Raw genomic sequence first — 27,796 nt, 5'->3', positions numbered from 1 at the left:
ACTTCAACGAGCTTTGGCACAGGGGCGCTGGCACGTTGTGGTTTGTTTTGAAATGTTCTGTAACTTGGAGCTACAAGGCAGGATGTTTTCTGTTTCCCAAATGAAAAGGATGCTTGATTTGTATCCCACGTAAGCTTTAGTTAATTCATGTGCGTTACTAGCTAATTTCTGCAGAGGAAAAGGTTAGCAGAAATTATGCCAAAACAGTAAATTCTGTTTGGGTTGTGAGAGTGGATGTGACTTACTTATTTTTCTTCAGGTAATGTGTTTTGCCTTTAAATAGTAAATTGCTGAAACAATGAGCGACTTTCGGTGGAAGAGGAATGTTTCAGCAGTTAACAGAAACGTGTGGAAATTTTGGAAAAGGCTGTAGAAGGAAGCCCCAGATGTGGTTGGCTTCCAGAAAGCGTGACGTTGGGAGTGGGGGGGTGGGGTGAGAGTGGCAGTCGTCACTTCTTGGTGGTACCTCTTGGAAGTTTAGGTTGTACCGAGAGGCACCGCGTGGATCGTTGAGGGCGGGTGCGGGTGGCCTGCGTGGGGGCCCTCTCTCCTCATGGGCGGGGTGCGCCCTCCTGTCCTTAGCAGGTGCTAGACAGCGCTGTCACCTCCTCTGACTCAAAGCGTCTGCCGTGCGGTGGCACTTGGCGTCCCGTGACCCTTGGTGGGCAGCGCGCTTGTTTTGGAGAAGGTTTTTGTTCAGATAAGAGCCAGCCCTGGGACGCCCCCACCCCACCATCCACGTGGGGCCTGGGGGGGTCTGGAGGCACGAGGGGTCCTGTGAGTGCTAAGGCCCCCCCGCCCCTCCCTGAAAGTGGGTCCCGGCCGATGCTGAGTTTAGCAACTGAGCATCGCAGAGCCCAAGGCTCCTTCTTTAAAGTGTAGGAGCTTTGGCTGCAGGCGTTTCCTGGGGCGGGTGGTGGAGGCACGTGGGCTGCCGTCTGGGTGTCGGGGGGATCCTGTCTTTAGGGAGGAGAGTCTCGCCGAGGAGAGCCTCGGGCAGCGTCCACCGTGCTGGGCGCCGTTGGGGAACCTTCCTCTCCGCGTCGGGGTCCACGGGCCCAGGAGTTGTTTTGGCGACGGGGCTTAGGGGCAGCGGTGTCTCCTCACACATCTGGACTCACAGCCCATCCTCTGAACCTGGGATGGAGCTGGGCCGGTGGTGTGAGTCCCTCCCTCCTGCTGTCTGAAATCAGGGCCCCACACGCTTAGCCGGGGCGGCCGGGCCCCAGGACGGGCCGCCTCTTGCCTCTCCGCGCCCAGGACCCCCTCGCCCAAGGCCCGGCCTCTGTGCCACGCCCTTGAGGCTCGAGGTGTATGTGCTGCGTCAGTGGTTCTGTCCCACAGCCGAGGGTGCCTTGCTGGGGGCTGGGGAGGAAGGGGTCTGAGGGCGGAGCGTGGCACAGGACGGCTCGGCCCTCCCCACGCCCACACCTGCAGGGGTGGGAGATCCTGGGCTCTGCTCTGCCTTCAGGGAGAGGCGTGGTGGTTCCCTGTCACGGGGCACGTGGTCCAGCCCCCTGGGCCTCCCCGACACAGGCGGACGAAGCCCTTGGAGCTGGGGCGGGTCTTGCGGGAGGACTCGGGGCGTGAGGGATGCCGTGAGAACGAGGGGCCCCAGGCGGCACGACGGGGAAGCCCTGGAGCCATCAGAGCGGATGCAGGAGAGGCCGCCAGCAAGGCCTCTGTGGAGCCCTCGCCCGGGCGTCAGCTCTTGCTGCATCTGCCTCTGGAGCTCTCGGTGCTGCTTTTCCCGGAGCCTCTCGCGTCCCCTGGCCCCGGCGTCCCGTCTGCCCTGAAGGCAGAGCCACCTCTGCCCCGGACAGAGCTGCCCTGGAGCAGGCCCGAGGGGCGTCTCCGGGGCCTGGCTTCGGGGTGCACGTGACAGTCGCTGGGGGCCATTCACAGACCTCTACCATCCGCGTCCTGGAGCAGTTAGGTCAGCTCCCGGGGCGAGCCAGGCTGCGGTGCGGGGAGACGCGGTAGAGGCCTGTGTCGGTTCTGAGACGGCAGCTGGGCCTGGGGAAAGCGGGGGGCTGGCGTCGGGGCAGGACGGCCTCCTCCCCTGCCCTCCGGGGCTGCCTGCGCTCCTTCGCGCGCCGCACGTCTGCCGAGCCTCCTGTGCCCCTCGGCTTCTCGTCTCTTGCTCAGGAGCCGTGGGGCGCAGCGAGTAGCACCGGTCCGCTCGCTCCGCCTGTGCAGTGAGGCCAGGCCCTGCAGGGCGGCACCGTCTTGAACACTGGGGTGGCGGGAGGTGACCGTGCTGATGGTCCTCATTCAGAGCAGCGGCGGCAGCAGCTCGTCTTCTCAGACAAGGGGGTCCTGTGTCGCCCGCAGCTGGTTGCACTTTTGGGTGTGGCGGCCTCCTTTTCTGTCAGTCTGTCAGAGCCTGCTGTTACTCTGCGTGGAGTGCAGTGGGTTCACGGTGAGCGCTTGAATGAACACGCCGAGGGCGTCCTTCCAGAAAGTGTCCAGCGGAAAGGCTCAGATGAGCTGCTCAACACCCACCTTTCTTTCTTTTCCCCAACTCCTTTTCCTGGTACTTGGGACATGGAAGAGCTTTATGGGGAGCCTTGTGGGGTCTGTGGCTTGATCATCCTGCTCCAGACCCCAGGGCCTCTGGGCTCGTGATGTTGGGGTGGGGGCCTGGGGGCGCAGAGGTGACGCTGTCGACCAGGGCCGGCTCGTGGGACAGTGAGGCGCCCAGCTGTGTGTCCGTCGCAGCTTCTGAAGGGCTCGCCTCGGAGCCCAAGCCCGAGAGTCCGGCTCTCAGCTGTGGCCCCTGCGTCCACCCCTGGACAATCCGTGGTCCAGAGACGGTGCGGCTGGGCCCGCAGGGAGGGGGCTTGGCCGAGGCGAGGCCGGAAGTGGGGGGTGCCGGGATTTGCCCGGGAGAGGGGTGTGGGGGGCCAACCAGGTCAGTGCGAACCCCTCGCCAGAGCCGGCCGTGCCCGGGGCAGGAGGGGACAAGGCAGAGGCACGGCTGCCGGGGGAGGGGGTCCCCAGGACCCAAGAGTGTCCCCACCTTCGCCCACAGCGGGTCCTGGTCTTCGGGGAGGTCACCAGACCCTGAAGGCCTGGAGTGTGTTCTGTGCTGTGTGCTGGGATTTGTTCCAGAAGGCCAGGAGTAACGTCTTAGTGACCGTCCCATTCTCTAACCAGATGGCAGACACAGAGCGTACCCAGCGGCCCCGAGAGCTGGGGTGGCCGGGGCCTGGGGACGGGCTGGTGTGTGCAGCCGGGGCACGCCGGGCCGACGCGGGTCCCGCGGGAGCCACCCCGTGCGCTGGCGCCACTGAAGGCTGCCCGGGAGCCAGAGCAGCGGCCGTGCCGTGCGCGGGACCCAGCCGGCGCCCTCCGTTCACCGGCCCGCCTCGCCCGGTCCGGCAGGTAAGTGTCGTCTGTGCTCGCCGCCGTGCGCTCCTGCGGGCGGCGTTTCCCTGAGCGGAACGGGGCAGGGGCACCGTCCCTTCTGAGCGGCCGACAGGGACCCAGTGGGTTTGAGCTGACGTGAGGTGAGTAACATAGCGGCGGGCCGGCCCCCGGGGTGCCCGGACCCCCTGGGACGCCCACCCCTACCACGTCCAGGCCCGTCGCGGTCACGCGGCCACTCAGAGTGGACACACTGATGTGTGTGGTCCAGCATCTGGGACGCTCGGGCTGTACCTGCGGGCGACATGTCATCCTTAAGGTCACGTCGGAGCCACTGGGCGCGGTTGCGTCTGGAGCCGGCGAAGGGCCGGCTGCTGGGGGCCGAGCTCCCTGACTGCGGGGGCCGCCCGCGAGCCTGCAAGACCGTGCGGCCCTGCTGGGGCTGCCCACGCTCCCCGGCTGCCGCGTCCAGTGCGGATTCTGAGGTCAAGTCGCCGTGGTGGTGTTTTATTAGCCGCGGCTCCTTGGGGCCCCTCCGCTGGGAGGGGTTCGTGGGTTTGGGGGTCATACCTGTGTCTGGAGCCCGCAGGGCCCCCGGGGGCTGGAGCGGCCCTGTGTGCTCCCAGCCCTGGGCCTGCCCCGGGGCCCTCGCTCGCGCACTTCCCTCCTTCAGACAGGCGTGTTCTGGGTGCGCGCTGCTCTCGAGTGAAGCCTGCGTCCAGTCGGTGCCCGACCACCCCCTCAGCGGGCACAGGGGCGCCCCGGCTCGAGGGACGGCAGCAGATGTGATGGCAGCCCCCAGGGCCCGCTTCCTCAGCTCAGCGTCCGTGTGACTCAGAGGAGCCGCCGTGATGGTGGCCGTAGGTCCTCAGGGCACTGCTAGGGGTGGGCATCCGGTGTGACGGTGGTCAAGGCCACGTGCGCCGAGCGTGCTGGGAATGTCAGAGGCCCTGCAGGGCGTGGAGAGCCTTAAGATGCACGCCGGGGTCACCGTATTTCTTTGCCGTGTCAGGAGGTATTCTCTGCGGAGAGGGGGTGCCGTGAGCACGGGTGCGGTGGGCGCAGGTGAGTGGGGGGTGCCGTGAGCAGGGGTGCGGTGAGCGGGGTGTGGTGGGGGTGCGGTGAGCAGGCTGCAGTGAGCGGGTCGGGGCCAGTACTTGAGCTCAGGCGTCTGGAGGAAGTGGAGGGCAGGCCCCATGCCTGTACCCAGCACTGAACTTGGCGCTCGGGGACGTGTAAATGGCGCGGAAACTACTGTAATCGCGCACCTCCTGAGAGAGCAGGTCTTCGTGCAGGGAGCACGTCTGCAGGCCCGTCGTCCTCCGCGGTGGCGTGGTTACGGGGGCCGGCAGCGATGGAGGGAGGGTCGGCCTGGGGAATAGCTCGAGTGGGCGAGCGCCTTGGGTCGCGCTGTCACCTGCTTGGAGCTCAGCGGCGTGCGCCCTGGACGTCGTGGTTTGTGTGACGGGCTTACCCACCGTCCAGGGAGCGGGGTTGTTGAGGCACAGGAAGGCTGCCGCCTGATGTCGCTGCTCCCGGCAGACGGGTTGTGTCCTGCGTTGCTACTGGGTTTCTGACAGCCCTTCCCTTAGGCCCCGCCAACCCCCCCGCATGACTGCTGATGAAAAACCCCCCAGAGATTGAAATTTGAAGTTATTTGGTGACTGTTATCATTCGTTTTTTTCATTTTATTGCTAGTATCCAGGTAATGTGCAAAACTTCTGTTTTTGAAAAGACCAAGAGAAACACGACCTGGAGAGCAATGAGAAATGTTCTTGGCTGTGCGTGCGGGTCCCCGGCCCAGAGCTTGGAGCCGCCCTGTGGCACGAGTGGGCGGGAAGCAGGGTGGCCGCTGCCTCCATCACTGCAGGTCTGTGCAGGTCCTGGCATTACAGCTGCCTGAGAGAGAGACCGACGGCGGGCCCGGAGCCCACTCCTCCGGGGTGACACCCTTGTGACGATTGCGAGGGTGAATTTGTCACGGGGGCCCAGCCCTCACTCTTGAAGGTCTGGTGGCTTTCAGGATCCACTGCTGATCCCCTGGGGGCGGGGTGAGGAGCTGCCGCTGTCACTGGATTTTCACGCTACTTTGGTCTCTGTTCTCTCTCGGGAGATCCGTTGCCCTGCTCGAGCCGGCAGGGTGCGAGTGAAGGGCCTTCTCCTCCCGCTCCAGGACCTCCCGCCGCACGGCTCACGCCCGTCTCCGTCCTTTGCTTTCAGGTGTGGCTGACGAGGACGCCTTCGTGGAGGAGTGCCGGCGACGAGGCCAGCACGCGCTGCCCGGCCAGCCCGCCAGCACCAGTGCCCGCCCTCTGAAGTCCCACCGGCCAGCCTCTGTGCCCAAACACGCGCCCCACCCCCCGGGTGAGGACGAGGACGAGCCAGGCCGGCACCGGGCCAGCAGCAGCTGGGAGCCCCCGGCCGCGTTCCCCGCAGGTGTGCACGAGGGGTCCGCCGCAGAGCCTCCCCGCGGGGCTGCCTCCCGGCCTTCCCGGGGCCCCCGAGGACCGAGATGGCACCTGTGTTGCTGTGTCCTGGCCTGATGGGCGGGCGGGCGGGCGGGCGGGCGGGTGGGTGTGGGGAGGCCGCGTGGAGCCCACATTAAAGCGGGGTGCCGGTTTCCCACCACGGCATGCCGTGTGTTGCCTTGGGCAGCAGCTGAGCCCCTTTGTGTAACTTTCAGCTTCGTGCTGGGCTCTGGTCCCGCAGAGCGGCTGCCTGCCCAGCCTCTCCTGGGGGCCGTGTGGCTTCAGCCATGCCTCCCTGCCTTGCTATTGAGTTACAGGCAGAACCTGACACGCGCCCCCAGGGGTCCTGTGGTCAGGTGGATGGGCGCTGACCCACCCTTACCGCAGGGGAGGTGTCCCACCTCTGGGTGCACTGAGGCTTCATGACCCCCTTTCTCCAGACCCCGCTCTGCCCTCTTCCAGCTTCTTAACCTGTAATTTCTTAGAGCCCAGATGGGCCTTTGAAGTGTGCTCCCTGTGGAAAGTTCTGGATTACTTCTGACAGCGTGGCTGTGCATGCAGGCTGACCCTGGCTGAGTCTAAAGGCTGATGTCAGTCTAGTTTGAATGACTCATGGGTTTGAAGCGTTTGTGCCTGTCTTGGTCCTCAGCACTGGAAGTCGCCGGGTTGACCACAGCAGGTTGTGGAGGAAGAGGAATCCTTGGCCCCTTGTTTCCGTGTGGCGTCTCGGTGTACGTCGTGAGGTTAAAGCATTGTCTGCGCGGGGAACTGAAAGGATGAGGTCTATCCCTTTCTTCTCCCAGAACTGTCTGTTGGGAGCTCTGTCCCTTCAGTCCCCTTTTGGCCCTTTTCATGTGGAGCAGGGTGTGTGTTTGGGTCTTGAGGAGGACGGGGGTTTGTCCCATCCACCCACCGGAAGGCGGGTGTCCTGGGTTCTGAGCCAGGGTGCAGAGCCCCGTGGGACTGCACAGAGCTGGCCACCGGCTGCCGGGGAGCAGTGCCACCCAAGGCACATGGACCATTTGGAAACGTTAGCCTCTTCCTGGGTAGTTGAAAGAAGAATAGAGGTGATTGGAAGGGCCGTGTGCATTCAGAAAAAACTCGTTCTGCCTTGACTGGGCCTGTGGATGTTTCCCCGAGATACCGCTGGTTGGCTGGACTTGGCGAGAGGCCGGGTTGTAGATTCAGTTTCCCTGAACAGATACGATTTGAACAGGGACTCTAAGGGTTATCCCTTTGGTTGGAAGGTGACCATAAACCTAGGTGTCTAAACAGGGTGGGAATATCCCAGTTCCCAGGAGTGAGGCGTGCGGGCTCAGGCCTGCCTGCAGGAGCCTCGTTTAGATACCTAGCTGGCTTCCTGAACAGGAAGTGGACCCGGGGTCACAGCAAGGCCTGAGCTGCCTCTGAGCACCAGAGACCAGGGGTGTGGACGGAAGGAAAGTAGTCACTGCTGGGGAATCATCAGAAAATAATTCTTTATGAAATCTTGTGCTTTGTCAGTTTTTACCATCAGGTCCCTCCCAGGTGTGGTTTCCAGGTGGGGAAACTGTTGACTTACGAACCCCGCACATGCTTACACGTGAGGGCGAGCAATGGCCTTGTGCTTTTTTTTTTTCTTTTTCTTTTTCTTTTCTTTTTTTTTTTTTTTTTGCGGTACGCGGGCCTCTCACCGCTGTGGCCTCTCCCGTCGCGGAGCACAGGCTCCGGACGCGCAGGCTCAGCGGCCACGGCTCACAGGCCCAGCCGCGCGGCGTGTGGGATCTTCCCGGACCGGGGCACGAACCCGCGTCCCCTGCATCGGCGGGCGGACTCTCAACCACTGCGCCGCCAGGGAAGCCCTGGCCTTGTGCTTTTGCCAAATGCTCCCTGCCCGTACTCCACAGTGATGTCGGGTGGCCAGGGCTTGGCCCGGCAAGTGCTGGGCGCTGCGGAGCACACCTCTTTTTTTGTGTGTGTGGTTTGTTTCCTTGTTTCAAATCAAGCTACGAGGCTTTCAAAAGAGTGTCAATGAATCACCAAAGAATTAAAGATACGCTTTTTACATGATTATAGTGAGCTCATTTGACTTCTTATCGAGAGATGACAGAGCTGCGGGGGAGGAAGACTCCAAAACCGGTTCAGTGGAAAAGGCCGCTGGGGTGACGGGGCAAAGCTAGGTGCCCAGTGGGTCAGGGCCTCCAGGGAGCAGAGTGATGGGCCCCCCCGGGCCGCCCCGCCGCCCCCGGGCCGCCCCGCCGCCCCCGCCCCGCCCCGCCCCACCTGCACCTCCAGCGGGCGCGCCCCGCGTGGTCGTGACTTCCTGCCAGGCTTTCACATCGCGGGCAGCTTTCTTAGAAGCACGTGGTGAAGGGCTTGGTTCCCTACGAAATGTCTGGTGCCCCCACTTGGTGCTTCAGCCATGTGAGCAGTCGCCCGGCTAGGTGCCCCCGGGGCTGGCGGGTTCTGATGATTTTAGGCTAAAAACGAGCTCTGGTCTGCGTTGCACTCAGGCCGCAGAACATGGGCTTGATTGCTCCTGGGAGGACCTCCCGTGTTGACGGGGCGGCCCGTGTGGTTCAGGCTCAGGGTGCAGCTGGGGGAGTTCTGTGTTCAGCATGACGGTGCCTTGTTGCCGGCATTCACTATGTTGTTAACCTGCTGTGAGACGGGGTGACCGGCCCGGCTTTGTTTCAGAGGACGCGTTGCCCGCCTCTCGGAGCCCGTAAATTAGACAGCGAGACGTGGATAAAGGATTAGTGTTTTTCATTTATGGATTCCACACACGCTGGAGGTCTGTCGAGAATGTGTAACTGTGGAAAAGGAAAATTAAAATTATTCAACGTGAAGAAGAAGTTCACCAATGAAAGGATAACGTTGATCCTTTAGCTTCCCGGCTCTCTGCCCGGTGTGCGCCCGGGGGCCCCTTCCGGCTTTGGCGATCCATGAGTGGAGGCGGGGCCGGGGCCTGAGTGTGAGACAGGAGAGGGTCCCAGCGCCCCCGCGGCCCCCGCGGCCCCCGCGGTCGGTCGTCGTGGTCGAGTGTGAAAGGGACAGCTGAGAGGCGGGACTTCTGGCCACGGGGACGGGGCTGCTGTGCGTGGGCGGTGCTTTAGCAGGTGTTTCTTCTCCTTCCTTCTGACTTACTGTGCAGGGAGCTGAGTCCGGCAGGAGGGCGCCGGGCGTGAGGACCTCTAGGGCCCCCGCCGCGGCCCCCGTGTCAGGGCCGCTTCCGTATAGCACGTGACCTGGATGGCTGTGCTGATGGGAGAGCAGGCAGGACACAGGCCGCAGAGGCCTGGGGACCGCGCCAGCCTCCACCCTCTGCGAGCGGATTCCCGGGGCGTTCGCGTCGGTGGTGAGGCCGGGAGGCCCCGGCAGCTTCGTCCTGTTGGAGGCACGTGTGCGTCCTCAGCTTCCCCCGCCGCCCCCAGCGGGCATCGTCATCAGGTCCCGGTTGGCTGTTGGTGCCCATCTAAGTGACCCCCCGGGCCCGGCCCACCCAGGGGTGGTTCTGTGTGGACACATGCGTGTCGTGAACAGACCGGGTCTGGGTTCCGTCTGGAGAGAGATTGTGTTCTAAAATGGCACCTGCCTCATAATTTAAAATCTCGAGGATACTTTTATGTGCTCTTTTCAGCAGGCTTAGGGGCCCACATGCATTAGGTCACAGGCCTGCAGTGATCCTGGCCTGGTTCTAGGCTGACCATTCAAAACGATCTTTTGTTAACAAATTCAGCATCCTGCTCCTCCACCCACGTCTGTGTGGACTAACGCAGCACAACGTCCTGAGCTGTTTTTTGTTTGTTTGGTTGGTTTTTTTTTTTTTTTTTTTTTTTTTGCGGTACGAGGGCCTCTCACTGTTGTGGCCTCTCCCGTTGCGGAGCACAGGCTCCGGACGTGCAGGCTCAGCGGCCATGGCTCACGGGCCCAGCCGCTCCGCGGCATGTGGGACCTTCCCGGACCGGGGCACGAACCCGCGTCCCCTGCATCGGCAGGTGGACTCTCAACCGCTGCGCCACCAGGGAAGCCCCTGAGCTGTTTTTGCAGAAATAACCCGGAGCTCTTCTGGCTCTTTGGACAAAATCTCCGGAGGGTGAGCAGGTCATACCTGCCTCTTTCTCTCCCCCGGCTTCGGGCAGGCACATGGCACAGGGAAAAGGTTGTGGAGTGGGGCATTGGTTGAGCCCCGGACCCTGTAACAGCTGGGCTTCTCCCTGCAGAGGGGGCCCCGGAGAGGCCCGTCCCCCGAGGCGGAGCCTGCCCTGCCTTGTCTCCAGGTGACCTGGGGCTGGGTTCTGGGGACAGATCATGGGCAGGCCCGCGGGGCTGGGATGCTGGTCGGATCATGTGAGAGGTTTTCGTCGCCACGTTTTAAGTCCGTCCATGTTTTTGTTGAGCCTTAGATGTGGAGCAGATAGGAGTGCGGATACATAACTATCGCGAGGTTGGTTTGTTTCAAGTGGGGGGATATCTAGAGACGTTTGCCTCTTAGTGGGTCCGCGGCTGCTCCTGCAGTGTTTCACACGCCTGTTTCCTTAGGATTCAAAGAAGGTGGCAAGAGGAAAAAGCAGAAGCAGAGAGAGGAGTCGAAGAAGAAGAAGTCGGCCGCGGGCCGCCCGTAGACGGGCCGCACGGAGCAGCGGGCACCCAGCCGAGGGGCTGCGCGCACGCGCTAGGTGCCACACCTGCTCGACGCCGGGGACGCTGGGGGCGCACCGGTCGGGGCCCGGGGGCGGGAACACGGAGCCGCCGGACCGCGCCTGCTTCCCCGGCTCTGCGCCCGCGCATCCCCCGGGCGGCTGAGGCCGCCCCGCTTCCCTGACGCACACCTGCGGGGATGCTTGCAGCTTTGGCCGTGTGGCGCTCTGACGGCACGCGCATGCTTGCAACACGGCCTTCGTTCCGCCGCTGAGCGTGTGAATCTAGACTCGAGTTAAGCACAGGGCGACGTAAAGGTGACTCCTGACCCCGGGTGACCTTCTCTACGGTTTCGGGGGAGCCAGACCTTCACGGTGACCTGGCCGGCCGCTCGAGGTGTGCAGCCCCCTCAACGTTTATGGTTTTAATTCTCATCTTCTCGAATAGCCCGTCTTTCCTTGGATCCGTAGTGATTTTGGCGGGGACACAGGAATCTACAAAATTCTGTTCAGTAGTAGCACCTCTGGCTCTTAGGTTAGGCTCAGGCTGGGTGGGGGGAAGCAGATGAGCCCCTCCCACATGCAGCTCGTGAGGTACTGAGCACAGGCGCTGAGCCGGGTATGGGCTCCAGCACCGGCCCCTTCAGAAGGATCGCTTCCCTTGGGCTGGGGTCTCCCAGCTTCCCGCAGCGACTCCTCCGCAGGATCGAGGCCCTTAACCCCCTCCCCGCCCGCTGTCAGGGCCCCTCCTCTCACTCCTGCGCCCGCCTGAGTCCGCTTGCCCTTGGCCCCCGGGCACCGAGGGCACCGTGGAAAGCTTGGATGGGACTTTCAAACGCCAGCAGCTTCCACCCGGCAGGGTCGGAGCCAGGGTACCGGGGGCACAGCTTTCACAGCCGAGCTGCGGGCTTGGGTGCCGGGAGCGAGCTGGCGCGTGCGGTTCTCGGGTGGCTGTGCGGTTTGCGCCGTGTACCTGGTTGTGTCGGAAGCTGGTGTGGACTCGGGGAAGAGTGGACTCGTGTTTGATGCTTAGCGTGGACGATGTAACCATGAAAGCGTAACGGATTTTAAGTGCTACCCACGTAAATAAACTGTAAGCGTTACTGGCTGACACTCACTTGCCATCGTTTATAAACGTCAGTTATTAGTAATTAAAAAGAAAAGTAGTTCTTCTCTGTCATTTCAGTTATGAGAGATCGAGTGATATTTTGGAGGCTAGAGTCTGGATTCTGGGATGCATTACTGTAGGGTGGAAATGTTGTTTTAAAGAAGACATTGCCACCGAAGTTACGACGTCCGAAACGAGCGGCCTTGCCGACACCATGGGAGGCGCGGAGATGCACCGGGCACCCCTCCAGACTCTGTCGTGGCCGAGGACCGTGGTCACGTCCCGGGGCCATGAAAGGAGGGTCACTCCTAGGAGCGGGAGCCTCTCCGGGTGGGGACCACCACCACGCAGGACACCCTGACACGGTTCTGCTCAGCTGCTCACAGCCCAGAGCTTCCCTGCTGTGGGGACCCAGGGGGAGGGCCGGCCCGACGCCAGGAAGGTTTCAGGTCCTCAAGGCCGGTCACCCAGGATAGGACACGGTGTCCGTGCCATGGGGCCGAGCCCCGGTGGCCGTCAAGCTGCTGGGGACCCCGCATCCGTCTCCACACAGCCCTGCCCTGCAGGCCGCTCCTGAGTGAAGAGGGCAGGCCTGCGGGTGGGTCCCGCCTCGGAGGGGAGGGGAGAGGAGAGGGGGCAGGACCAAACCAGCCCAGGGGTGGGCACAGAGCTTGTGGGGCTGGAGCCCCCTCTCCACCTGTGTTAGGAGGGTTAAGGGCTGCAAAGCTCACGTGAGAAACGTTCAAACTGAGACGCATGCACTCTGATAGGACGTGCCGTGTGCCGTCCCCAGCCTGATGGGGCAGCATTGAACCAGGAAAATGCTATGGAAACATCCACAGGGAAACTTCCAGACTCTTGTTTGGAGCCTTCAAAAAGTGGGCCGTATAGCATTAATAATCATGCCTGATTTTTCTTTCTTTCACTTTTGCCAAAATGAGGTTTTATTTTGAAGGTCGTTTGACAGCAGGGAGGCCTGGGACTCACCGGTCTCGGCCTCCGGGACACGCCTCTGCGCACGCCGGTGGTCCTGGTCACCCCTGGGCGCTCCCGCGGAGCTTCTGCACCCCATAGGAGCAGAGACTGCCCCCTCCCCCGGCGCTGGCCCCTCTCTCCTTCCTCAGCATCTGAGTCTGCCGCCCGGAGGCCACACTTTCGGGTCGTTTGGTCTGCGCTTGCCCACCTGGAGGACCCCTCCGGCGCGCCCCGGTCTGCAGCGCCCTCTGGGCCACACAGGTGTCGTCCGGGGAACCTGAGGATGGCTGGGGGCCAGAGTGGACGGGGACCGCTGGGGCTGTGGCTCTGGCCCTGCCACGCCGCCCCCTGTATCCGGCACTGAGCAGCTGGGCAGCTCTGAACAGCACACCGGAGGTGACCAGTGCGGCGGGGCCCCCTCCTCGCGGACGGAAGAGCTGACGCTTGCCTGGCCTGGGACCTGGGGACGGAGCCCCCGGGATTGCAGGCCGTCCGGGGGAGGCGGCCGGTGTTCTCAGCCAGGTGACTGCCGTGAGCTCCGGGGACGCCGCAGGCGCGCCACCCCAGGTTGAGAGCAGGGGCCCGTGTCCCACGCAGAGGTCCGGGCTGCCGGCCCCCGCCCCGCAGGGCCTGCCCAGAGGCCTTTCGCCCACACACAGAGGGGCTGTCCCTTGGGACCCTTCCCCGCAGCCCCGGGAGCCGCTCCCGCTTGGGTTGAAGCCTGGAGTGAGCAAAAGATGCCCGGGACCCGCTGGCCTCCCCCTCACCGGGCCCCGGCCTTGGCCAACAGCTGGAGACCACGACAGCCCTGCCTTTATCGTGGAGACGGCGCGGGGGGCGCCTGGCCCGGGGACCCTCCCCAGCCACCAGCGTCCAGCCCAGTGCTTTGCCGGGAGGCTGCTGGATACGCGTATGTTGAGGAAGTAAACGAATGAAGTGGCTGAGGAGGGGGTGCCCGGGCTCCCGGCCTTTGGAGGAGCAAACTCGCGGGAGGCTGCCGTGGCCCCTTTGCCGCCTGTCCACGGCTCTGCCGTGAGCTGCCTAAGATGCCATGAGTTTTAGTCCTGGTGAAACAGAGGACGTAAAGCGGACCGTGTTAACCATTTTTCATTGTACAGCTCAGGGGCGTTCAGCGCAGTCACGGTTCGGCCAACATCACTACCGTCGGTTCCAGCCCTTGATCTGATCTTCCCGAACTGTGTCCCCGTGAAACATGCCTCCTGCCCGCCCCCCCCCCCGCCACCCCCCCCCCCCCGGTCCTTCTTTCTGTCTCTGATTCGGTGACTCCAGGACCTCGTGGGAGTGGGGTCACACAGGGGGCTTGTCCTCCTGTGACTGGCTTGTCTCACCCAGCATCCATGTCGCCGTGGGCGTCAGATTTCTCGGCCGAATCACATTCCGTGGCGGGTGACCACGGTCCCCGGAGGGGTGGACGCTTGGGTCGCTGCCGCTGTGCTGCGTCCGGCCTGCGTGCTGATGTCTAAGCAGCAGAGGGGCCGACCCTTCGGGAAACGTCGCGTCCCCTGGCGAGGCGTGGGCTGTGTCACCTCCCGCCTCCCCGCACGGTGCCTGGCAGGGCTGCCCCGTTGTCTGGGGGTCGGGGGGCAGCAGGAGTGGACGGGCCCACGGAGCGTCTCGGGCACCAAGGAACCTGAGGCTTGGCGGGGGCCTGAGACGCAGGGCTCCTGCCGCTGTGGCTCGGGGCCCTGCCCGGTGCTCGGTGCCTGCGCTCAGCTCCTCGGGCCGCCGCCTCCCGGTTTCGGGTGGCCCGCAGCCTGGTAGCTTTGGGTGGACGTGTGACACCGGGCCCCTTCCTGGGCCCGCCTCCCTGCCCCCTGCAGCTCGCACGGGCCCCGTTGCCCCTGACCACCCTCGGGGACCCCGCTGGGTTTTCCGTGCACTCTTGCCCGCGCCTGGGCCACCTGGGCCGCTCCCCACGCCTGCTGCATCCGCCTGGCTCTCGGCTGAGTCTGCCCGGGTGGCTGCAGGACAGGCCCGGGGGTGGGTGTTAAGGTCTCACCAGGCGTGGTTACCACCAGCCCAACTAGAGACCCACTCTTGGTAGAGGCCGCGTGAGGGCAGAGGGTTAGTCCAGCTCGGCACCTGGACCAGGCCGCTGCCGGGCGGGCGCCCAGCTCCTCAGATTGAGCCCAACGCCGTGAATATTTGTCGGGAAACGGCTCAGCGTTTGTTTCATCCGAATTCCCGGCTTCTTCCCCAGGAAGACGTGGAGCCATCGACGAGCGGGTCCAGCACCTCTGACCGGAGCCCCGGGGCGGGGGCAGGTTGGCGGGTGAGGCCGCGTTCCCAGCAGCCGGTGTGGATGGCCGGCGGGTGCCGGGCGCGGGGCTGGGGCTGCAGGAGACGCCGGCACCGCGTGCCTCCCCGCCTGGCGCGGCCCCTGACGGGGGGCGGCCAGGGCCTGTCGGCAGCCGCTGCGTCAGCAGATTCCTGGCCTCTGTCTCTGGGGTTTTCATAGATTTCGCTTGCTCAACAGCATTCATTCTTAGTGGACAAACAATTCAGTTTTGTGGCTTAGAAATTATTGTTTCTGTGGCCAAGTAGCTGTTGAAACGGTGACCGGGTGGCCCTGGGTGACCAGGACGACGAATCTGCCCGTTCCTGAGAAAGCTGACGCCGTGCGTGGGTGTCGGCCAGGCGCCTGGGTCTGGAGTGGAGGCGGGCCTGGCGGGAGCCCTGGCAGGAGAGGGCGGCGGGGCTGCGGGCAGCGGTGAGCCCCTCAGTCCACCGGCCAGGCCTCCGAGACACTGCCCGTCCCTGGGGCGGCTCTCAGCAGGCCCCTGCCTCCTTCCTTGTTCTCCCTGAACCCAGATCGGGGTCCGCCCGCCCACAGGGGGGTCATGTGACTTCGTAGGGCTGGCGCTGCGATGCCCCCAGGATGGGACACACCCAGGTGCTCTGGACTCCTGGCCGTCCGGCACCTGGCTGTGTCCCTGTCCTTTTACAGAGGAGACCGCAGGATGTCACTTGTGGCCCCTGATGTCCACAGAGAGAGGAGAGGTGGGCTCTGAGCTGTGTCTGTTTGACGGGGGGTGTACGCCCCGACCTACCTGGTCGTGCGCAGCCGCGACCGGAGGTGTTTCGCGCAGAGCTGGGCCAGCTCGCCTGTCTCCAGGGTGCTGGGGAGATGGCTTCCCCGAAGCATCGTCACCTCTTTACGATTCCCTACCGGGCGGGAGTGGCCCTGGGGCTCTTGAGCCATCTCCCCACTGGGTGACGCCCAGATAGGCGGCCTGGGCTTTATCAAGCCAGCTCGGGTGCTTTGAGGGTGAAAAAGGCTCAGGACCGACTTCGCCAGGGTGTCGGGGGTGTGTGCTTGGCTCCAGGCACCTCACGTACCAGTTGCCGGGGAGCTGAGCATCCTGAGGTCTACTCGGCTTTTCCTTTTTTAACTCGGTAACAGGGAGATTGTCTTACAGAAAAGTCGTGTGTGGGTGTGTGATTTGCAGACCATTTTAAAGTAAATCAAACACTTTGTTCTTAAATACTTCACATGCATCTCCAAAAATATCATTCTTCGCACAACCTCAATACCATTACCACACCTCAGAAAATTAACAGTAATTCCCCAATGCCATCAAACTCCCAGTCATTTTCAAAATGATTTTTGTAATGTTTTAAAACCATGCTTCACTCAAGACCACCTTCTCCTCTGTGGTTATGTTGCCTATTTATGATAAGAGTCTTCATCACGTGCAGTGTATGTTTGAATGGACGGAATACTCGGCACCCGTCGGTCTGTCTGGTCCAGATCCTCCCTCCAGAGCCTGGACATCCTCTCCTTTTGCCTCTGAGTGTCCACCACGGTCTCCCTCTGTGTTCTCAGCTGGAATTCTATGAAGGCGGGTTTTCCCGAGCCCACTCTGGGACCCTGAAGTGCAGTTTGTACAGAAAAGGCCTGATAAGTGCGGTGTCTTTTCCCTATTTTTCAGTCCTCAGAACAATGCTTGTTTTCTGACTTCCTCCTCGGACACCCAAGGTGGCCAGTTACTTTCTCTTTTTAGTCTCAGATATCTTTCCTGTGTTTTGTCCGCATCCCAGGGCGCTCTGGGCGATTGTGAGGGATATGTGCACTTCACCAAGGGTCATCCCAGGACTCAGAGTAACCCTGGGGTGCTGGGCTAGGCCTGGTGTGTGTGTGTGTGTGTGTGTGTGTGTGTGTGTGTGTGTGTGTGTGTGTGTGTGTGTGTGTGTGTGTGTGTGTGTGTGTGTGTGTGTGTGTGTGTGACAGAGACAGAGACTGAGGCAGAGACGCTGCAGGAAGCTCTGGCCTGTGGACTGCCTTCCTCAGGAGGGCACCGTGGCCCCCCGCAAAGACTGCAGAGGGCTGGGGTGCTGTGCTGTGAGAGGGAGGTCCATTAGTTATCAGGGCCCTGAGATGTTAAAATCCTTTGGGAAAAGCTCACAGGGCTGAATGGATGGGATGAGAAGACAACACGGCCTCTCCCATGACCCAGAGTAGCACAGGTGGGAGGAATTGCAGGCCTAACTTCCAGTGACCAGCAGAGGCCGGGCCCAAGGCTGCCCTTCTTCCTTCCTGGGCCAGCTTCTGCCGCCAGCTCCTTCCAGATTCCCATCGTGGAGGAGGGGCCACCAATGGTGATTGGTCTACCCACCCACCCCCATCATCCATCCATCCATCCACCCATCCATCCATCCACCATCCATCATCCATCCATCATCCATCCATTATCCATCCATCCACCCATCCATCCATCCACTCACCCATCCACCCACCCATCCATCCATCCATCCACCCACCCATCCATCCATCCATCCACCATCCATCCATCATCCATCCATCCATCCATCATCCATCCATTATCCATCCATCCATCCATCCACCATCCATCCATCCATCCATCCATCCACCCACCCATCCATCCACCATCCATCCATCCACCCATCCATCCATCTATCCATCCATCCATCCACCCACCCATCCATCCATCCATCCACCCATCTATCCATCCATCCATCTGCCATCCATCATCCATTATCCATCCATCCATTATCCATCTAACCACCCATCCATCCATCCACTCACCCATCCACCCACCCACCCATTCATCCACCATCCATCATCCATCCATTATCCATCCATCCACCCATCCATCCATCCACTCACCCATCCACCATCCACCCATCCATCCATCCATCCACCATCCATCCATCATCCATCCATCATCCATCCATCCATCATCCATCCATCCATCCACCTATCCATCCATCCACCATCCATCATCCATCCATTATCCATCCATCATCCATCCATTATCCATCATCCATTATCCATCCATCTATCATCCATCCATCATCCATCCATCATCCATCCATTATCCATCCATTATCCATCCATCCATCCACCATCCATCCATCCATCCATCCATCCATCCATCCACCATCCATCCATCCATCCATCCATCATCCATCCATTATCCACCCATCCATCCAGAGCATACCAGTCATGCGTCTGGCGTGTGCAGGCTTGTTGGGGGCATAGCTGTACGAGCTGCAGCCTGCCCCGCAGATGGGACCACATGCACTGTCCACAGGCAAGAGGAGTCACCCCCGGTCCTGCCTTCTCAGGCCCCATCCCGGCAGGGGGCTCAGACAGTGCAGGAGGAGCTCCGAGAAGGGGCGTCTGCTGCCGGGGGGCTGGAGGAGTGTTGTCGGTGGGTGTCGGTGTGTGGAGGCGGGCAGATGGTCCAGGTGAAGAGTACTTGAGGGAAGGAGGGTCTGGGCCAAGTAGGGCGGGGAGCAGCGGGCTGGAGGAGCCAGGTCAGGGCAGCTTCCAGGACGATCAGAGTCTGGGCTCGGCGCTGAGCCCAGCAGAGCAGGCCTGGCCCGAACACGGCCGGCCGGAGGAGAGGGCACCGGGCTGGCTTCTGCCGCCTCCCGAGGCTCAGGCTCCCCGCCCGATGGGCCAGCGATGGGCCTGCCCTGAGGACCGCGTCCGCCCATGGTGGGCGGGGCAGCCTCGCCCCGTGAAAGCCCCTCCCAACGTCAGAGCAGGTCCTTTGAGCTCAGGCCTGAGTTCGGACCACGGAAGCAGCAGGAACCAGGTCTGGGGATTGGGGGGGGGGGTGGCGACAGGGTGACTTCCCAGGCGCCCGCTCGCTCTTGCAGGAAATGGCCGCTGCTTCAGGACTGGCGCCATCTGTGTCTTCTGGCAGCCTTGAAGTTGCTACCTGTCACTTGATCATTTGTCACTTGACAGGGATCACCTGTCACTGGCAGCTCACCCCGGCTCCAGGTGCGGGTCCTGCCCCCAGCGCCCTCTCCTCGGCTGTCATCCCTGGACGCTGCGGGGGGTGCCGTCTCCCCAGCGTCTCGTCCACCCTCGGGCGGCACCGAGCAGGCCCGGAGGACGCTTGCACAGGAGACGAGTCCAGAGGGAGGACTGGGGTGTAGGGCAGCGCCGAGGATGCCCGCCGGGCACTGGACCAGTCAGGCCACGAGCGTCCTGCGGCCTCTGGCCACGGCTGACGGCCCGGCCCCGCCGCCCAGCTCCCGGAGACCCCACGCCCCGGCAAGGGGGTCCACGTGCCAGCCCGGAACCCGTGAGGAAATCGGGTCTTTGCAGACGCCGTCCATCTAGCTGAGGACCTGGTCTTGCGGGCTGGGGTGGCCCCAGTGCAGGGGCTGGCGTCCTGTAGGACAGGGAGGATGCCTGAGGCTCAGACGTGCTGGGAGGAACCCGGGCGGGAGCTGGGGGCGTGGCCGCCACAGCCTGGGTCACACCCTGGCCCCATCCATCCCTCGGTCCATCTATCCATCCATCGCCTGCGGGCGCTGCTCTGGGAGATTCAGCTTAGGGTGCGGTTTCTGTGACGTAGCACTTCAGCATCTCAACTTTAAAAACCCACAGCAAATATTTTCTGAAGATTCCCGTGTGTCTGTACAGTTTAGAGGGAATTTTTCCTAGCCAGGGTCTTCAAGGAGAAAGGTCCGCGTGGCGATAGCCTTTTATGGTGCAATATTTTCTGTGGCCACAGGAGGGCGACTCCATAAAGGAAAACAGGACTGTGAACAGGAGCCCCACCTCTGCCCCCTTCCACGTGGGGCTGCACACGCCCGCACACACGCACACGCATACCTGCACACACGCATACACGCACATGCATATCTGCACATGCACATGCATACCGGTACACACCTGCACACACGTGTGCACACACCCGCACAACCCACACACACCTGCACACACGCACACCTGCACACATACTCGCACACGCCTGCACACACACATGCATACGTGCACATACGTGCACAGAGGCGCACGTGGTAGAGTAAATCGGTCGTCCTTAAACTTTAATAATGTTGAACTTAATCAAGGCTAAAGTGAGTTGGAGGGGGAGGGGACCCGAGTGGTTTCCTCTCTCCTCAGTGGAATAAAATAGCTTTACTGGAGAGCTGGAAGCCTTTCTTGTGCAACATTTACCATCTAGTCTCATCATGTTATAAATAACACGTCAGAGGATTCACAAGAACACAACTTTAAAAAAGATAAAATTAGGCTCTATCAATAGCTCCAGATTTTTTTCCTACACTCACACACCAAGAACATTTCTGTATCTTTCACTCAAATAACATCTGACAAATTGTAATTTGTAGTTTCCTGGGCTAATAGAGAAAAATAAAATCTGTTGTTAATATTTCTAGCACCTTCTGGCTGAAATAATCCCATGACCTGCCGAAGCCTGCACTGGTCCCCCACTAGTAGGTGATGGGGAGGAAGCGTCAGGCCTGCCCAAACTTGCACCAGAGCCCCGCCATCCCGGCTGCCTGGCAGCAAATGGGAGGCATTGCATCTCTGCCCTTGAAAAAAAACCATCTTGGAATTAAAAAAAATTTTTTTATTGGAGTATAGTTGCTTTACAATATTGTTAGTTTCTGCTGTACAGCAAAATGAATCAGCTATATGTATACAGAAATCTCCTCTTTTTTTGGATTTCCTTCCCATTTAGGTCACCACAGAGCACTGAGTAGAGTTCCCTGAGCTATACAGCAGATTCTCATTAGTTATCTATTTTATACATAGTATATATGTACGTAGTGTATACATGTCATTCCCAGTCTCCCAATCCATCCCACCCCCACCTTCCCCCTTGGTAGCCATACGTTTGTTCTCTTTGTGTCTCTTTCTGCTTTGTAAATAAGATCGTTTATCCAATTTTTTCAGATTCCACATATGTGTGTTCATATACGATATTTATTTTTCTCTGTCTGACTTACTTCACTCTGTATGACAGTCTCTAGGTCCATCCAGGTCTCTACAAATGACCCATTTTGTTCCTTTTTATGGCTGAGTAATATTCCATTGTATGTATGTACCACATCTTCTTTATCCATTCGTCTGTCGATGGGCATTTAGGTTGCTTCCATGTCCTGGCTGTTGTAAAATAGTGCTGCTGGGAACATTTTGGTACATGACTCTTTTTGGATTATGGTTTTCTCTGGGTATATGCCCAGTAGTGGAATTGCAGTATCATATGGTAGGTCTATTTTTAGTTTTTTAAGGAACCTCCATACTGTTCTCCACAGTGACTGTATCAATTTACATTCCCACCAGCAGTGCAAGAGGGTTCCCTTTTCTCCACGCCCTCTCCAGCTTTTATTGTTCGTAGATTTTTTGATGATGGAGAATTGTTTTTGAAGCTCTTGGTGCGAACATGCAGCTGTTTCATTAATCCTGACTTTTACAATGAGTCATTTCTCCGAGGTGTGGTTTAACTTTCTGATAACTAGTGGAAGTCTTCCTGGTTCCTAAGTGTGATGTGACACTTTGTGACGTCAAAGAGGGTGACATCTAGCGTTCCCCGTCCTCTACTCCCTACCAGACTGTTACTGAAACCGAGGTGAAAAACAAGCTGACGGAAGAAATAAAACAAAGGGAAAGAAGGCAGCGGTCGAACCCGAACTGCCCCAGAATCCTAATTAACACCCATGAGAAGTCATCGCCCTTCCCCGTCGGTCCCCATTTAAAACGCACGGGGGGGAATTTGAAATACGTGCTGTGCTCTGACATGCCCTGCTGCAGCCTCTTCCTCAAAACGACCTCCTGCTCCAACCTCGGACCTAAGAAAACCTCTGGGGTCACCAGCCAGTCTAGGAAGCGACATCCTTCTAATAGATTGGCTTCCATTTTGATGCAAGTCAATCGATTTATGTGACTCCTTTGTGAGCTTCAGTCTTAGGCTTAAAGGGCTTATTGTTTGCGTTGGAAGGACAGCGTATGACAGTGAGCGTGGGGTTTCAAGTGTCCTTCCGTGTAGTTGTAAAAACCTCGCGGCAGTCGGGGGCTGGGAGTCCTTCCCCAGCTGAGGCTCCAATCAGATGTTTAGAGGGCGGCTGCAACAGTTACACTGCCCTACCGTCCAGATTTAGGGACTCGGAAATACAGGCGTGGTCTAGAAAAGTGCATCTCCCCACCCCGTTTATGTGCTCTTAAATCTACTTTCTTTCCATTTTTAGCTGCACTGACAAATACTTCTCTGTAAGTCCAAGCTTCTTGGGAGAACATAAATGTTAGATCTGCCAGCTAAATACCTTTCATTAGAGCCAGGCAACCGATTTCATTTCAGAGTAAGAGTCTGCCTGCAGATTTCTGGCATTCTATTTTTTTATATACAATCTCTACCGCTTACATATTTTTAATGCAGTGTCTGTTGTCAGATCAGAATAACAGGACCGACCCGGTGCCCATTACTCTGTGGAAGTGAGTTTCCTCGCGTGTGGGTCTAACCTTCGGCTGTGCTGTGGATTTGCCAGAACTGACGTTATGATCTCCCCAGCACAGTTTATATTTACCACGGCCAGTTTAGAAAGAGTTGGAATTAATTAGGGAATGTTTCAAATGTCAAATCGTTAAACAAAACTGTAAAAAGTAAATTGTGGTCTCTGGCAAAGCAAGTTTTTCATAAAATCAGATCCCTGGAATGAAACGGTCATTGCTCTGAAATATCTAATTTTATTATTACCGCTTTTAGGGACACGGATCAGCAATCGAAGAGTTTTAGATCTGCTACGAATAGTGATGTATTATAGCTGCCACAGGAAGTCACGGGGTCTGACGTCTAAGACATCACCAGAGACTTGACGTATTCAGTCAGGGCGTAGTTAAGGGTGTGTGTGCGTGCGGGGGGGCACCTGCCAGATGTTCTTTGCATTTAAGAGCCATTTACAAAGCACTCAGAATGATAGGTAACGTAGAAAATATTGACAGCTGAAGTTAACAAATACAGGAATCTTCTTTGAAATAAGCGATCAAGCTGCTGGGAGGTGATCTGGACCAGCCGGCAGGAGGGACGCTGCCGGGACACCGGCTGCCTCGCCTTTGTCACATGCCGTCTGTGGTGACTAATGAGGACCACGGGTACCAGCAGCTTCAGAAATTCCCCCAAACTGAGAATCTTGTCTCCTTCCTAAATGTGGTTCTGATGACACAGAAACAGTTTCTGTTTCGATGCGTCGATGTTACAGCAAACAAGCTGTGACAAATGAGTCTGTCGGGCAGCACTCACGAGTCTTCTCTTTTTTCCCTTGTTGTTTTTGTTGAAAACACTTCTTTTTTCAGTGTGGAAGGAGCTGGTGAGGAGGTATGAACAGCCAGCGTCTGTAAAAGCGTCTGCTGCTCTTGAAGCCAGGAGCCAGGACGTGAATGTTTGCTGCATGGTGCACACGGGTCTGGGGGTGGTGGGGGCCCCGAGGCTTTTCACAGAAATGCACACAGACGAGGCTGAAGCCAAGAAACCCACCTCAAGGTCAGAGGGAGAACTTCTGTCCCTGGGGGACGGCGTGCAGAGCGTAAAGCCCTGGTGTGCAACCATGTCTCTGATCAAATCTGTCTGGTTGGTCCGAGCCGACGGCCGCCGCTGAAATCGGTCCACTTTGTTTGTTTGTTTGTTTGTTTAAATTATATATTTGTCTTTGGCTGCGTTGGGTCTCCGTTGCTGCCCGCGGGCTTTCTCTAGCTGCGGCGAGCAGGGGCTGCTCTTCGTTGCGGTGCGCTGTCTTCTCGTTGCGGTGGCTTCTCTTGTTGCGGTGCGCGGGCTTCAGTAGTTGTGGCTCGTGGGCTCTAGAGCGCAGGCTCAGTAGTTGTGGCGCACGGGCTTCAGTAGCTGTGGCGCACGGGCTTAGTTGCTCCGCGGCACGTGGGATCTTCCCGGACCAGGGCTCGAACCCGTGTCCCCTGCATCGGCAGGCGGATTCTTAACCACTGCGCCCCCAGGGAAGCCCTCAGTCCACTTTCATGTACGAAGTTCTCTCGCTCCTCGGGGGTCAACCCGACACTGGCCTTTGGCTGCTTGAGGTGTGCACTTGGGGGAGGCGCGCTGCAGATGACACGCCGTCGCGACAGGGAACCGGGGTCCCGGTGTGGTCACTGCTGGATGGTTCCGGAGGCTTCTCTCTGAGATGGAGGAGCAGGACCGGGCTGACCTCCAGGCCCTCGGTTTACCGCGGCATCTCTCGCTGCGCTGCTGCCTGGATGAGGGGCGCCCACAGCCCCTGCCGGTCCCAGCCTGTGTCCACGTGCCTTGTGTGTGCACACGCAGTTTCGCACGTTACACATCCAGACGTGCTGCCCTCGAAGCCGCCGCCTTGGGAGGGGACGTTTACCCGGTGATGCGCCAGGGAACGTGCTTTGGGATGACACGGGGGTCTCTGCGCTTTGGTGAGTGTTTGGTCCTGGGAACAGCCAGGAGCTCATCAGGGGAGCCTGGCGCGTGGAGGGGAGGGGAGGGTGCGGCCGGATCGCGTCTGGGAAGTGGCCGGGGAGTCCCGTCCGGATAAGCTGCTGATGCCGTGGGCGCTCTGTGGGGGGCCCGTGAGAGGGAAGCAGAGATCTGCCCCGACCTGATCAGCCACGACACTGGCTTCTCCAAGACGGTCCCTGAAGTGGGAGCCCACAGGTGCCTTGTGTCCTGTGTCCACCATCTGCCACGAGGGGCCACTTGTGCAGGAGAGCACATCCTGGTGAGCGGCAACAGGTGTCAGACGTTCACTTGATGTGTCACAGTCGTGGCTCAAAAGTTCAGCCGCGCGCGCGCACGCACGCACGCGCACACGCACGCACACGCACGCACACGCACGCACACGCGCACGCGCACACAAAAAACGTGCTCTCGCTCCTGGTGACTCTGAATCTTCTCCCGGCACAGGGTCTGGAGCAGCGCTGCCCACCGGGGAGCCCCCGTCACGGCATCCTGTCTGGAGACCAGCTCAGCTTCGCTTGTCCCAGGCTTCCTGAGTCCTCATTCACCTCCACAGACGGTCCGGGCCAGAGACAGGTAAGAGCCCCCGGCAGGGCCCCCTGGGGAAGTGACTGCAGGGCTGGACGCTGGCCAGGCCTCCAGACCCTGGTGGGGGGACAGGTGCACCCCGGGCGCCCCAGGCTCACGGCAGCCGGCACACCAGGTGGCCGCTGGCTGGCTTGGGGTGGGGCCTGGCCCGGGGGTTTAAAAACCTTTTCATGGAGGAGCGATCCCCACGCCAGAAGCGCCCTCAGCAGGGGTGTTACGGTGACTTCTCACGCCCACACGGCCAGCACGCGCCACCCTGCCCGGCTCGCGCGGGATCGCTTTCCTGACGTCGGCCCGCGCCCCTCACTGCGTGAAGCTTGAGCTCACAGCCGCGTGTGCCCCTCGCAGGCCTGTGGCCGAGGAGTCGGGGCCCGGCTGCACCAGCGGGCGCGTGGAGTCTAGGTCTCCAGCAGGAGGACGCCAAGGCTGCGGCTGGTCCCGTCCTGCAGCCCCGGGACGGGGGTCCCTCTTTGCCCCCAGAGGCCGCCTGGCTCCTCCTAGCGCTTCCCCGCGGCCCCCGGCAAGCTGGCCTCGACCTCCCGGCCTCTACTCCTGCCTCCCCCACCCAGCCAGAGGAGGCTGTCAGCCTTCCAGGGGAGCGTCCTCGGCCCCTCCCGTCGCAGAGCAGAGGCCCCTTGCCTGGGGTCCGCAGGCTCCAGCGCTCAGTGGTGGATGTCTCTGGGGGCGTTATTCCGTCACCACCGCTACGTCCCCGTGCTCGGTCACTGCCAGCGGGCGCTGCACACGTTCCCGAGTGTCACTTGCTGGAGACAGGACTCCTGCCGGGTGTGGCCCGGGGGTGGGCGGCCCGTCTCGGGTCCTGTGCAGTCACTCCAGTGGGGAAGCGGGGGGCCCAGATGGAGCAGCGTGGGGCCCAGATGGAGCAGCGTGGGTGCCAGAGGCGTCGGGGAGGGGGAGCGGAGGGGCGGAGGGGCGGGGCCGGGTTCCTGAGGGACCACGTGTCGCTTTCGTCAGCTGTCTGGGGGCAGCCCTGCACTCTCCTTCTGCTACTTTGGAAAGTGTAATGAGAGAGAGAGGGAGGGAGGGAGGGAGAGAGAGAGAGAGAGAGATGGAGGTGGGGGGGAGTGAGGGGGCAGAGAGGGGTTGACTACAGGACCTGAGGCTGGGCTTGGTGGGTCAGGTGGCCGGGAAGCAGCCTCTGCACCCCTCTTTGCTCGTGAGCTGTGGGTGCCACCAAGGGGGCAGCCGGCGTCCCCTGGTGGAGATACCCACACCTTTCGGGGAGCTCTGTCATCAGCGGGTGTCCTGTAGGGGCGCTGGTTCCTGTTGGTTCGGGCACCCCTGCCCGTGCTGGCACACAGGGAAAACTCATCCCCTGCTGCTTGTGTTCTAGTGGCAGGAATGAAACTGTTTTGGCTATTCTGGGTCCCTTGAAATTTCATATGAATATTAAATCAGCTTCTCATTTTCTACAAAAATATCAGCTGGGATTCTTACAGGGATTGCATCAAATCTGTAGATGAGTTTGGGGAGAACTGTCATTGTAACAATATTATGTCTTCTGATCCATGAACATGGGATGCATTCCATTTATTTAGACCTTTAGTTTCCTGCAACAATGTTTTGTAGTTTCAGAGTGTAAGTTTTTTTTTTTTTTGCAGTACGCGGGCCTCTCACTGTTGTGGCCTCTCCCGTTGCAGAGCACAGGCTCCAGACACGCAGCCTCACTGGCTCAGCCGCTCCGCGGCATGTGGGATCCTCCCAGACCGGGCCACGAAACCGTGTCCCCTGCATCGGCAGGTGGACTCTCAACCACTGCGCCACCAGGGAAGCCCCAGAGTGTAAGTTTTGAATTTTTTTGTTAAATGTATTCCTAAGTATTTTATTCTTTTAATGCTATTATGAATGGAATCGTTTTCTTAATTTCATTTTCAGATTGCTCATTGCAGTTGTACAGAAATACAGTTGATTTTGCATATTGATCTTGCATCCTACAACCTTGTTGAACTCATTCATTAGTTGTAGTACTTTTGGAGTGATTTCTTAGGGTTTTCTATGTTCAAGATTATGTCATTTGCAAATAGAGTTTTATTTCTTCCTTTCCAGTTTGGATGCCTCTTATTTCTTTTCTTGTCATATTGCCCTGGCCTGACCCTGCAGCAGGATGTTCAGTAGTGGTGGTGAGAGCAGACTCCCATGTCTCATCCTGATCTTAGGAGGGGAGCCTGCAGCCTTTCACCACATGTGATATCAGCTGTGGGTTTTTTCTAGACGCCCTTTATCAAGTGGAGGAAGTTCCCTTGCATTCCTAGTTGTTGTTGTTTTTTTTTTGAGTATTTTTATCACGAAAGGGTGTTAGTGTTTGTCAAATGGTTTTTCAGTAAATAAGATGATCATGTGATTTTTGTTTTTAATTCTGTTCATCTGATGTGTTACATTAATTGATTTTCGGATGTTAAACCAATCCTGTGTTCCTGGGATAAACTCCACGTGGTCATGGGGTATGATTCTTTTTCTATGTTGCTGGATGTGGTTTACTAGTATTTTGTTCAGGATTTTGTTGTCCATGTTCAGAAGAGATTGGTTTGTAGTTTTCTCATGATATCTTTGTCTGGTTTTGGTATCAGGGTAATACTGACTTTATAAAATGAGGCATATTCATAAAATAAGTCTCCCAATCTGTGAAGTGTCTAGAACTTTGCTGGGGGGTCGACATGAAGTGCGCAGGTCCTAGAATCCTCAGGCCAGCTTTTCGGCTTTGTGTTTCCATTTGCAGATTAGCTTTCTCACCTTGCAAAGACTTCCAGAGTGAATTTAGACTGAAATATTAGAACTTTGACCGTTGGAGGTGCTACATGTCACTTCATGTCCAGTGAAATATTTAATTAATGAGTGAATGAGCTCCCTACCCTCCTCTGCAAATTCCAGGGCGGTCAGAACTCCGTTCACTCTCCCAACTTTTTGAGACTT

The 27,796-nt window shown here is 59.2% G+C and overlaps 1 protein-coding gene across 13 annotated transcripts in view; it reads left to right on the top strand.

Moving 5' to 3' along the window:
* The window catches only part of DNAJB6 (DnaJ heat shock protein family (Hsp40) member B6), a 72,451-nt gene extending 44,965 nt beyond the window's left edge, over nt 1–27,486 (top strand). For 6 of the 13 annotated variants that reach the window (XM_059074673.2, XM_067041741.1, XM_067041736.1 and 3 more), the window contains 2 exons: nt 5,590–5,805; nt 10,359–11,569. In XM_059074673.2, coding sequence (XP_058930656.1) covers nt 5,590–5,805; nt 10,359–10,441 — 299 coding nt within the window. In that variant the 3' untranslated portion in view covers nt 10,442–11,569. Of the gene's footprint in view, nt 1–5,589; nt 5,913–10,358; nt 11,570–24,724; nt 24,854–26,487 lie in introns of those variants that run through there. The other 7 variants (XM_059074664.2, XM_059074667.2, XM_067041734.1 and 4 more) reach the window with 4 other exon arrangements.
* Nucleotides 27,487–27,796: the final 310 nt, after the last annotated feature.

The sequence above is a fragment of the Kogia breviceps genome, chromosome 9 (genome assembly GCF_026419965.1).
Source record: "Kogia breviceps isolate mKogBre1 chromosome 9, mKogBre1 haplotype 1, whole genome shotgun sequence".
NCBI lineage: Eukaryota > Metazoa > Chordata > Mammalia > Artiodactyla > Physeteridae > Kogia > Kogia breviceps.
This window is presented reverse-complemented; position numbering and strand designations above follow the sequence as displayed.